The sequence below is a fragment of the Montipora foliosa genome, chromosome 5 (assembly GCF_036669935.1).
Source record: "Montipora foliosa isolate CH-2021 chromosome 5, ASM3666993v2, whole genome shotgun sequence".
NCBI classification, from domain to species: domain Eukaryota; kingdom Metazoa; phylum Cnidaria; class Anthozoa; order Scleractinia; family Acroporidae; genus Montipora; species Montipora foliosa.
The window spans coordinates 44,574,564-44,587,424 of record NC_090873.1 but is presented as its reverse complement, the minus strand read 5'-3'; the positions used below and the strand labels follow the sequence as shown (position 1 = coordinate 44,587,424).

Below are 12,861 nucleotides of genomic sequence, written 5' to 3'. Positions count from 1 at the left end.
TTAGCAATTTTCATCGATTACTCTAAAATGTTTTCGAGTCTCTACGTCTTGGGTCTATGCTATCTTTTACAACTTGTATACAACAAAGTTCATATCCAACCCTTCACCCCAATCCAGAGGGTGTCACGTCATATTTTGGACAGAACAGAGGGTGTTATAGAGTAATATAAGTGAGGTATCATTGTGAACGCTGAAATGCCTATTTTATTTACAGTGAAATGAGAAAGTGATCTTGTCCCAAGTGAAACGTGACTTCAGTGAAAGCTGTGAGGTAGGATTTTTTGACAAAATTTATCCATGAATAAATTTTGCAGTTAATTACTGGCGTGAATCGTGATTTTGTCATGATTTCTATCTTCAATAACAGTACAAACAAAATCCCACATAATATACCTAAGTAAATATAGAGCTGTAGCGACAAAATACATTATAACTAATGCAATACCTCCATGCGGTTTAAAATTCGCTTCCCAGGTATTTGGGGAGTTTATAATGACTACATTAACATCACGCATTATTTGATAAGGCTGTGCTTTTCATGTAATTCGTAAAAAAAAATTAAAAGGGTCTCTATCACGCTAATGGCTTGCGGAAGTTGATAACTTTCTCTTCTACGACTCGAGTACCGCGGACATTTAGAAATTCTTGAACACCGGCTAATCGCGCCTAAGGAAAAGGCGTCGCTTATTTAACAACTTCCGAAATACTCATTGTGCAACTTTCTGTTCTATCTTAACACCAAAACCCTCAAGACCAAAGTAAACCAGATACGAAAGAGATACGAAATGTGCTCCATGCGATTGTCAACTCAAGAATGAAAACCATTCAGTCCGGCGGACTTTGTCAGTGCGACGATTCCGCTACGTGGACGCAATTATCGTGGAAAAAGTTATTTCTAGCCACCCGGCCTCGGATACCACTCCAGATTTATTGCCGGAGAGTTAACTAAAAAATATGTTATTTCTTACAGTGACATTTCTTGGGTTCCTTCATAATTTGTGAGAAACAATTGCAAAAGTAAAGAAAGTGATCCATGTTAAAAAAAACTGGAGATAACTGGCCTGCTAATCTCATACTAAGCATGCTAAGAGCATAATCTATAATTAGTAAGCTGCACTCACCGACGCCATGTTTGGAAAAATTTTACCCAGCTCATGAGCTTGATGTATGACGTGGCGAACATTGCGACAGCATTGGTGTGCGCAGTAGAATACGCAGAAATAATTGGCGCGAAAGTCCTTTATCCATTTAAAGGGAAATGACGATGTAATATGGGCCTATTAAATTTAAAATACCTTCTATCGAAAGTATGGCTTGTTATTTTCAACAAAACAAAATATCTAACGAAAGACTTTCTAAATAATATCTAAATATCTAACAATCTAGCATTTTTCATCTAATAATCTGTTTAAAACATCTAAGAGTTAATATAAATGGTAAAAAGGGAATCTTTGTTGACAACTTTTTTACATTGTGTCTCATCAACATCTGAGTTTACTTACAAAAGGCATCATGATATTCTTAATTGACATCAAAAGTTTGACGAACTTGTTAAACTTGGCAACCTCTCCAATGTTAAACGTTTTGGCTTTGATTATCAATTACTAGCCATCAAAAACTGATAAATTATTGAGTACCAAATAGCGATAATGAGCGGGCCAATGCATTCTTCAAGAACTTAAAATCTTCAAAACATCATTGCTCAAAGATCATCTGGCATGTTGCAGATTATCTAAGATTAGATGGTACTTTTTCAGAAATAGTGAACAATTAATATTTTAGCGCTGATTTTTTGGCTGATCAATTAGAAAACGATGGGCTTATATTAATGAAACTAAAAATTGTAAACAAAGATTACCCTTTTGATCGTTTACAAATGATAGCGAGATAGGCGTTGCCGCTGTGTATTTTACTCAGCGCCAACCTTGTCATGGTCTTGTTCGCCTGTCTCAACATTATTCACACCCATGTGTTGGAGAATCTCAGGTTCCTTCTTCTTATCATTATCCAAGGTTTTCAAGAGGTAATCGCAGTGCTTCACAAACCCGTCAATTGCTTGCTTATGGAAGAAGGCCAAAAAATCTTCACGAAGATGAACTGAAATTTTTGCTGAATCATCGTCATCTTCTTCGTCATTGTCGTTGCCGTCGTTCAGACTCTTATCTTCTTTGTCATTGTTGTCGTCGTTGTTCAGACTCTCGGAGAACTTCTTCAGGTTCTCGGCATTTTCAGGTTTTCGTTGCTTTCTCTTGAGATCATACTCCACGGAGTGTAGCGAATATGCCATGTCCAGTTTATCTCCATTACGAAGGACAGCCACTCGCCCAAAGACCATGTTACCATCCTGCGTTCTGAATTGCAACCTGTTGACAGCAAGTACATTTCCAGTGAAGTTCCTCGCTCTCTTGATAACTCTCTTCAGTTTTTCCGGCATATTTGTCAAAATGGCTACCTCTTCAACGGTGGCATCGAACTCATTATCTGGTATCCCTTCTTTGAGATCACACAGGTTGTTTTCCTCATAACTCTCAAATCGCAGTGAGCTGATCACTTCTTCTGCCTTGGTAGCGTTGCCTTTGTGCGAAACGTCGCTCTTGTTATACTTGGCCACGTTTAATATGGCCCTGCGCTGTTTCTCGGCCATTTCGTTGTCATGGGATTCCTGGGTCTTTGGCGGTGATGATGTAACATTTGAAAGAATCGATTCAACAGTTTCCCAAACATCTTTAGGAAGGCCGTGAACGAAGGCAAAGAATTCATCTGCGGTCTTCTTGCATTCCTCGGGCTGATTGCAAATGGCATCCGCTAGACTATGACTTGCTTTTTGGAGTTTCACTGAAAGTTGTTTCCCATGGCGGAGTATCCAAACAATTCTAGAACCTCCCCCCGGGAAATAACGGGTCGCGATTATATCATAGACGGAGGCGAGTACGATTGGTACGAGAATCGTTTTCCAGGAGATCCAGGAGAACATTTTCTTGACTTTTACTTCACGTCTTTGTTACCAAGATGTATATTATCGGATGTCGTTCGTCGTCACAACGTAGAGAATTCGGAAAAGCGACTACCTTTCCTTTGGCAAAACTAGGATTAGGTTAGGTTAGCTTTTGAATAATCCGGAGTGCTGAGATCAAGTTGAAGTGAATGATCAGGTTCGAAAACGTTGGCTTGATATAACAAATGTTCACTTATATTGGCCAATTAAAAGACGCCACGCAATTTTATGGGAAAATTACCTTCAGCACTTGTTCCAAAACAAAACAATTTCCATCGAAAAGTGACTTGCAACTTTTGAGGTCAACAGTCTTGTTAATCAAGTAATCAGTTTTTTTTAAAATTCCTGTACAAATAACAAAGGCTTACAAAGCATTTTGAAGTTTTTAAAGACTTACGCGATTTTCTGTGAAAATTTCCATTACTCGTTTCAAAATAATTAAGTGTATTAATATACACCTTGCGACTCATGAATCTGAACTGCATGAACAGTTTTGAAAAAAAACCTTTGTCTGTATAAAGAAGCAAAGGTTAACAAATTATTTTGCACGTATAGAGCAATTTCATGTTCACAGGACTACAGGGAAAACACCGTCTTCGAAACAATTTGTTGAGTAAAAGAAGTAAAAATGTTGCGACAAGCACGTACCTGAGAAACAACTCAAACTTCGCTCTCTCGAGGACCGTTTTCAAAACCGAAAGTGGAACCATCCAATTAAGCTGTTTTCGTGCTTCAAAGAAGTTTCAATCTACCCGTTTGAGTGCGCAATGATATAGATCTTCATGGTTCCCTGATTTGTTGAGTAAAAAAATCAAAAATGTTGCAACAAGCACGCACTTGACAAACAACTTAAACTTCGCTCTCTCGAGGGTTTTTTTAAAAACCGAAAGTGGGACCATCCAAGTAAGCTGTTTTCGTGCTTCAAAGAAGTTTCAATCTAACCATTTTAGCGCGCAATGATATCGATCTTCATGGTTCCCTGATTTCTTGAGTAAAAAGATCAAAAATGTTGCAACAAGCACGCACTTGACAAACAACTTAAACTTCGCTCTCTCGAGGGTTTTTTTAAAAACCGAAAGTGGGACCATCCAAGTAAGCTGTTTTCGTGCTTCAAAGAAGTTTCAATCTAACCATTTTAGCGCGCAATGATATCGATCTTCATGGTTCCCTGAATCCCCAGGAAAAAAAAATCGTTCTTTGATCCGAAACCAATATCCGGTACGTGAATAAATCAAGGGTATTTATCACTCAAATCAGTTCAAACTTTGGGAAACTTAACAAACTTAGGCTTCAAGGATCGAACTTTACCCAACTTAAATAAGAAGAATAGACTCGACTCCTTTTGAGCAGTCAAAGCTGCAAATGCACGCTATTGAGAATTTCATCATCCTTCAAACCTATTATAGAATTCGTTACAGATATTGATTGATTAGAAGGCGTAAGACCATGAACCATTATTACATGCAGTGTCCGAGTGATCAGTGGCAAATCAAGCCAGTTCTATTTACTCCTGTAGATAAAAACATCAGGGGGTGGAAGTGGAATAATTGGATCTCAGTTATTCATTAATCCTTCCATTTTTTGCAAAGTTATTCGTTATTCATTCACTTTTGTATTAGAAAGATTTCAGAATCTCAGAGTGCACGCGTTAACTTGTGGTGAAAAAAAAGTTGTAAGGGAAGTTGAAAATGATCAACATGTCAGCCTCGAAGCCAAAGTTTCTCGATTCCTATTATTTTCTTCAATCTTTCTGGACTTAGTATTTTGCTAGTAACATGTCTTCTCTTCTATTTACCTAAGACATCTACCATGGCACTATAATGACATACGGTACCAAAACAATATCGTGTACTATTAGAGCTATATATTGCGCAAAGACAACTTGAATCACCTGGAAGACAAAACGCAGCTCAGTTGACAATATGGAATAAAGCACCTCGTTACTGCACTACCACATGTACGGAATGCGTGCCTATTTTTTTGTGTGTCACTGATCAAGTATTTTTTCACGTTTTACGGTGTGAAGCTTTTCAGCTATATGTAGCTGTCCACACGTCCCAGCTTTGCCCACTTTATTAGTTCCAATGTCGATATGTAGTTGAAACTTTTATAAAGCTAACAATTGTCATTCCGATCGATGGTCTCTCCTTTTTGATCGCCATACCATACTTTGTGACGCAAATTTATTTATCTTTTGGTTACTGTTGATCTGATCAGTATACAAGATGCCTTCCTCTGTATAGTTGCATTGCTCCCTGGCACTATAAGAAATTATTTTGTTGTCGTTTCACTTCATTGACATTATAGATAATTCCCGTATATTTGCCTTAGCAAAAATGAAGTGTGTTTACGCCAGAAAAAACTTTTTGTATTTCCATGCATACTGGCGAGCAAGTCTATTAGTTTCCTTAAAAAATTCATTACCTCAAAATTTGCTCATTTGCATGTACGAGGCCTGAGGAATTCGTGTTGTCTGATGAAATAACTGTTTTTTTGGTTCTCGGAACCGTCGATGCAAAAACAAAAGATCTTTTGTTGAAAATCATACTGCATCAGTGAGGCATGACAACACCTGCCTTTAAAACTGAATAGTGTTTGTGAAAAATCAATAATTAAGAGAGCTCAGGGCAACTCATTAACGTGACACACGCATTTAACAAGTCTACTCTTTTGATAGGTATCCATCTAAGCTTATGCCTCTGTGAAAACTACAAAATTGAATAGTGTTTGTGAAAAATCAATAATTAAGGGAGCTCAGGACCACTCATTAACGTGACACACGTATTTAAAAAGTCTACTCTTTTGGCAGGTATCCATCTAAGCTTATACCTCTGTGCAAACTTCAAAATGTTTTGTTAACCTCTGCTTTGTTGGACTATTTACGCAGTTGAGATCTTTTGTTTTGAAACGAATAATCATGATTATTTTCCCAGAAAATCGCGTGACTGCAACTTTTCAGTCAGAAATGGAAAATATTATTTAAACCTTTGTTTATTGTGCAGACAATGGTTTTGTCTCCTTTGACATCATGAGTTGGCAATGCCAAGTGACTTATCGTATGTGATGGAAGGTGACAAAGCGTGACACTCTTCCCAGAAAAAAGCGTGGCGTGTTTTAATTGGCCAATTGAAGTGAACGTTGGTCAATTAGCAAAACAAAGTTCAACCTGACCATTTCACAACAGTCGGAGAAAGTTTAGCCAACCAAACACAGTCGCTTTTCCGACTTCTGTACGTAACGCCGCAAGGTATCCGATCTTGTCGAGTTACCAAAAACATGCTCCTCTGGAAGAGGATTCTCGTACTAGTTGTTATGGGACCCTTTGTGTATTTCATCGTGTCCCGTTATTTCCCGGAGGAAGGTTCTGGACTTTTTTGGACCCACGACCAAGTGAGAAACCTTTCAGTGAAACTCCAAAAGGTAGCACATCACCTGGCGAATGTCTTTTGCAGCCTCCCTGAAGAATGCAAAAAGGCCGCAGATGCTTTCTTTGAATTCGTTTACGACATCCTGGATGTTTGGGAAACTGCTGTATCGATTTATCGAAATGTTACTGCATCATCAGCACAAAAGACACATGCAACCCATGATGACGAAACTATTCATAAACAGCGCATGGCTAAAATAAATGCCAGCACTTATGGAGGGAAAGGAACTCAGTTCAATGCGGAAGAAGTGATCAGGCCACCGCGATTTACGAGATATGAAGAAAAAAACCTGTGTGATCGCAAAGAAGGGATATCAGATGATGAGTTCGCTACCACCGTTGAAGAGATAGCGATTTTTACAAATAGTTCTGAAAAGCTAAAGAAGATTTTCAAGGACGTGCAGAATGTGAGTACGGAAGTTTATGTCAATTTTCAGCGCTCCGCATGTGGTGAAATGTACTTTTGGCGCGTGGCTGTCCGTCGTAATGGAGATAAACTGGATATGTTATATTCTCTACACTTTTTGGAGTATGATCTCAAGACTGAACAACGAAAACCTGAAAATGCCGCAAACCTGAAGTTCTCCGAGAGTCTGAACGACGGCGACGACAATGACAAAGAAGATGACGATTATTTTGCTGCACATCTTTTGGCTTGGGCCTTCTTCCGTAATCGAACTATTGACAGGTTTGTGAAGCCCTGCAATTGGGTTCATGAATGATGTTCCTTAGCCAAACCACGTTATCCAAGGAAAGTTCACTTTTATTAGTATTACCAAGTAACAATTAACGTGCTTCTTTGTACCCCGCCTTGCCGTTATAACGTGTAATATCCTCATTGTCAGCAATTGCTATTCGACCATCCAAAAATGGATGACGCAGTGTTTTTGGAAATAATCGTGTTAAGGAGGCTGGTAAGGGTTTTTCGTTGCTTTAGTGTTTCTGAAACGATGAAAGATACCAAAGAAGGATACTTCATAGTGTGGCGGGTAGGCAAACTATAAATATCTTTGCAACTCTATTGTTGGGTAATACTTTAAGGGCACTTATGACGTCATATCGGTTACCATGGTAACACGCCAGGTTCTCAAAAAGGCCCTCTAAATTTCAGTTTTTGAAAATTATGTGAAAAACTAAGTCGGTGACCTACCGTTTTTTTTTCTTTGTTGGAAATCTCCCTAAATTCTTTAGCTTGTTAGAGAGTATGACAAAAAGTTATCTAGAAGAATTTAAGATACATCGAAAAAAGGCGTTTTACAGTTTACAGAAAATTGTACTAGATAACTTTCCCCGAAACTTTTTTACTTGAAGTGCCAATGTGAATGATACGTGCATGCAAAAAATCAAGGTAGGTCACCGAGGAAAATTTCCAGATAAAGATAATTTTTTTGCGCAGGTTTCATTTCCGGATCACGCGATTTTACGCCTATTTTCACTTCCGGTGTGTTGCGCGCGCTAGTTTTAATAGAAATTTGATTCAATCAGCTGATGCGTTTTTCTTAGTTATGGCACGTGTAGTTTACGCGCGTGCGGGCGAAAAATATCTGATTGGTCGAGGCCTTGTCATGTGACTTCAATACCTCAAATCAAACATGGCTGCCATTCGGTGTTTATTAGATCAATTTTATTAGATCTCCGTCGACAAAAAAGACCCTTTTTCAGGCCAGTAAAACGGACGAATGTTGTCTGCATAGTGCGTTTCTATGCCAGCGAGATTCTCTTTTAAGCCAACAGGGCTACGAGGGAAATTTCTTTAAAAATTTCAAGGTCAACGCGAGTCTCGGTTGCTAGTGTTCGAGTGGAAATTCGTTTGTGGAGCTTACCAGCTAATGGATTACCATCTTGATTTCAATTCATGCGTTTATCGTTTAAAAGGTGAAACAAAAAAGATACCACTAAATTTCCAAATGGTTTCTCTTCCAACTAAATAGTTACACACTGTTTCCGCGGGGTCCCGCATCTAACAGAAAATGTTAAGATTTTCGCATTTTTTTCAAAATTAAGTTGTTAAAATTGCCATTCAAGAGGTCCATTGAGGAAAATTTATTAAGACCGAGGGGAAAATTAAGAAATTTATTTCAGTCGTTCAAAAATAAATTTTAAATTGAATTAAGCAGTAATAATAACCAAAATAATACTTAACATGTCATAGCACCTCATATTGGGTACACTAGAAGGAGACCTTTTAGTTGCAATTATATTTTGTTATAGTTGTTCCAAGCAAAATGCCAATTGCTTGGTTTCCTCCACATTATAGAAATAAACATGGATTAGGTAAACTCTGAATAGCCAAAACAACAATATTTGATTCAAAAGTACAGCTTACTAACAGGGAGAATTTTACTGTAACAAAATATTACTACAGCTAATAATACGCTTTCACCACATTGTAGTGGGTTAATGTGATAACAAAAATACTTAATCAGGAATTGATTTTATCTTCCAGGAATAAAACAGCAGGAGGATATAAAATTAGGTATTTTCAAAGTTTAGAAAACTTGTTGAAGGTGATTCAGTGCCACCCTCCAAAAATTTTCACAAATTTCACGCTGTCCTACTAAGTACTTCCAGTACAACAAATTATCTAACCTGTCTTTGCGGACTCTGGTTGCAACACAGCTGCTTCAAATAATTTTAATCCCCTTGCATTAGATTTAACCATAACTTCATATTTCCGTAATAATCGTTCAAAGACATTGAGCAAATGCATACAAAGCTACATTTGAAAGGGACATAATCCCATGTTGCAGTTTTCTGGATAAGACTTCACAGAAATAACTCCTGTTACCTTTCCATATGTAAAGAGGTCACATGATTTATGAGTCAATTAGTCAATGAGTCATGAGTCATGAGTCAATGAGACTCACAGTCAATATAGCAATAATTTATTGATCAAGCCTAAGCCCTCGTTTCAGTGATTAGGCCTAAGCACTCTCTGAAATTTTAGCTTTCATTTTATGGGTTAGGGTAACTGCACTAACTCATTGACTCATGACTCATTGACTCATAAATACTTAAGACTCATATGTAAAAAATATTTCAACATTAGATGCAATGAATTTTTTAGCAATTGCTGTAAATAATGGTAAGCATTCCTACCATTTCAAGGGATGAATAAATTAAAGTTGAATGCAGTAAGTGTAAGAAGTAAAAGAAGTGGAAAGTGGTCCAATTTATTTAAGCTGTAATCAATTTCCATCCTTGCTTTAGTCCCTGGATAGGGTCAAACAATGGTGGTGAAGTGAACAAACTACCCCAAGGGGGTACTGCTTATGATACTGAGACCAAACAGCTGGCAGAGTTGCTGCAGTACATTTAAGGCTATCAATCTCACAAATGAATGGAACTGTAGAAAACTTTGGTAAGCGAGCAAGTAGCTTTTACTTATGAATTATAAAATGCCAGTCATTTGTCAGTTTAGAACTGGTTCCCCTAAGGGGTCAGATTTCTTTAGCCTACTTCCAGAAAACAAGATTCTGTTACCTTTAAGGGTTTTTAAAAAAAAAGAAAAGACCCCTCCTAAGCAAACTGCTTCCTCATGTTTGGATTCTCATTGATTTAATGACTTTAACGATATTATGCAAATTTGTTCTACAATAATACTCAAATACCATAAAAGTATTTTTAACCTAACTTTTTTGCAAAGTTTACACCTTGAGCCACCAGCTTCAACTTTGATACTTTGTTCTAAAAGCCAAAGCCGTTGTATAGCAATGGTCAGGGGCACCCAAGGACCAATTTGTTGTAAAATGTATTATTATACCCCAGTTAATGAAAATAAATGTTATTAAGGCATTTTCAGGTGTTTTTCAGTGTTGCTGGGAAAACACTATCTGTTCCTTTTTCCCAGCAAGACACACAAGAAATTTCCCAGCCAGCTAGATAAAATTGGTTGGTTTCCCAGCCAGCTGATCAAATTTATTTCCCAGCCAGGAATTCCGCGCGCTTTCAAATCCCTCTATCCAAAACGACCGAACAAAAGCGACAAAACCGGGACAAAACAGGTTTTTTCCGCAAGCGCAATCACTCTGACCAGCCGTCGTATGTTTGTGACTATTCTCTGGGAGAGGAAAGAGGTTCTTTTTTTTTTTTTTTTAGTCGTCCTCAGTCTTTCGAGTTTCTACAGCCAGCTCGGATTGAAATGCTAGAAAAAGTCAGTAATTCCCAGGCAAAACCTCTATCAATAACAAAATTTCCCAGCCAGCTCATCGAAACACCTGTATTTTTGCCAGCCAGCAAGATTCCTCTGGGGAACAGATAATGTGAGGAACAGATTCGTTGGGTGCCCCTGAATGGTGGAGGTGATGATTAGTCACTTTGTTTTGGTTCAAATGAAGAAAGAAAGTCAAAGTAATGATCGCACTTTAACCCTTTCACCCCTAAACTGGCCATACTTGGTATTTTACTCTGTCTAAACCCAGAGTATTTTGCTCTGTCTAACACCAGACGATTTTACTCGTCAATGGGGAACCCCATGGAGTCAACATTCTTACAGTACTTCTCAACATAAAGAAAATGAATTCTTTGGACTTGAACATTCCCAAAAAGAAATGCCTTATATTCCAAATATGGTTGCGTAAACTCTTCAAGATTTACCTGCTTCAGGAACTTCAAATCAATGAATATTTTGAATATTTTTCCTGAACTCCTGCAAACTTTGTACACTTTTTAATGGTTTGCCCTTTAAAAGTAACATTCAGAAATAATGCAAATACAACTGAGGCTGTTTTGCATTATCTACAAGACAAGACAACAATATCCTTTATTCAAACACAATCAATATTAAAGCAATAACACATGCTTGTGGGGTCATGTGCTAACTATAATAAAGATACACTACAGGAAATAAAAGCTTAAAACTAACTATGTGACAGACATAGGATATCTACACATAAGGGATAAGAAAAATAAATCAATTGCTATCCAAAATATCATATTGCAAATACACCAAAAGGTAATGGTTGATTGACAAGTTCCTTGTGCAAAATGGTAGAGCATGTTTGAAGTCCAGCAGGACCAAGATGAGAAGTTATGATAAAAACTTTAAACATATTTTTTACCAAAATTATTTTACTGCCATCAACCCCAATGAGACCTTATGCACAGGACACTGTTTCTAGCTGCAGCTCCAAATCACATAATATATTAATAAATTTTGCCATGTAAGAAAAGAACAAACATGTGCCGGGTGTAAGCAAAAAAAGTCCAAGGCAATAAAGCTTCCTTTCAGCCTTTTCAGAAACAACTATCCACTGTCAACCATACTTGACTCAAAACAGAATTTCCTTGATCCAACAACATATGACAGTCCCCTAAAACCAAAATTACATCATTAATGCTTCCAGAAAACAATAGTCCCAGTCTAAAAAAACCTGAATCTATAGACACCTATATACATCTGTACCTACACTTCTGTTCTTCCAAACATTATTTTAACTAACATGGATTTTGATTTTGATAACTCAAATTAATTGCAAATCCATAACAGGTTGACATGGTGTCAGAAGTCTTGTAAACCAAACCGAACCACGTCGTAATCCTCCGTTTGTTTTTCATATCGTAAAGCGGTTCAACACACCGAACAACAATGGCTACGGGATTCAAAACCCCAGAGATGAACTGGGACGCGGCAGACCTGTGGGATGAATTAGCAAAATTCAAACAGTACTGCGACCTGATTTTTAGCGGGCCATACTCACGGAAAACGGAGAAAGAACAAGCCTCGTTCATCTTGCTATGGATTGGCAGGCAAGGATTAGAAACCTACAACAGCTGGACCTGGGACGACGCCGAAGATAGAAATAAACCATCAAAAATATGGGAGCGATTCGAGCAACACGTGTCGCCAAAAGTCAACCATAGGTTGGCAAGATATCAGCTACAACAATTCAAACAAAAGAATGACGAATCCGTCGATGATTTCTTGACTCGTTGCCGTAATCAAGCTTCCAAATGCAGATTCAGAGACAAGATTGAATCAGATGAGCGACTTATCGAACAACTCATCGTTGGCACCAAACACAAGAAAATTCAAGAACGATTATTGGAAAAAGGCGAACAACTTACCCTGGACGAAGCCATCGACATTGCCAGAACGTACGAAGCCACCACGTCGCAACTAGAACAGCTCGAGAGCGAAAAGAAGGATATTAACGCCATAAAAGGAAACGTAAACAAACATTGCAGCGACAAGAAACCGATGAAAATGAAATGCAATAACTGCGGCCTCGAGCATCCCTTGAGACCTCGAGATAGGTGCCCAGCATATGGATCTAAATGCATGAACTGCCACAAGGACAACCATTGGGCAAAAGTTTGTCGTTCTAACCCCCACAGATTGACATCGACAAGAGGCCGACAAAGAAATCGAGCAAATTCCAGACCACGGCACTTCTCAAAAAGCAGAGACCGACGAAACAGAAGATCTGTCAGTAGAAAT

General features: G+C 38.1%; 1 protein-coding gene across 1 annotated transcript in view; it reads right to left on the bottom strand.

Moving 5' to 3' along the window:
* Positions 1–3,392, bottom strand: part of LOC138003212 (uncharacterized) — a 3,547-nt gene extending 155 nt beyond the window's left edge. The window contains exon 1 of the mRNA XM_068849168.1: positions 1–3,392. This exon is cut by the window's left edge and continues 155 nt beyond it. Within this exon, the coding sequence (XP_068705269.1) occupies positions 1,910–2,974 (1,065 nt within the window). The 5' untranslated portion in view covers positions 2,975–3,392 and the 3' untranslated portion in view covers positions 1–1,909.
* Positions 3,393–12,861: the final 9,469 nt, after the last annotated feature.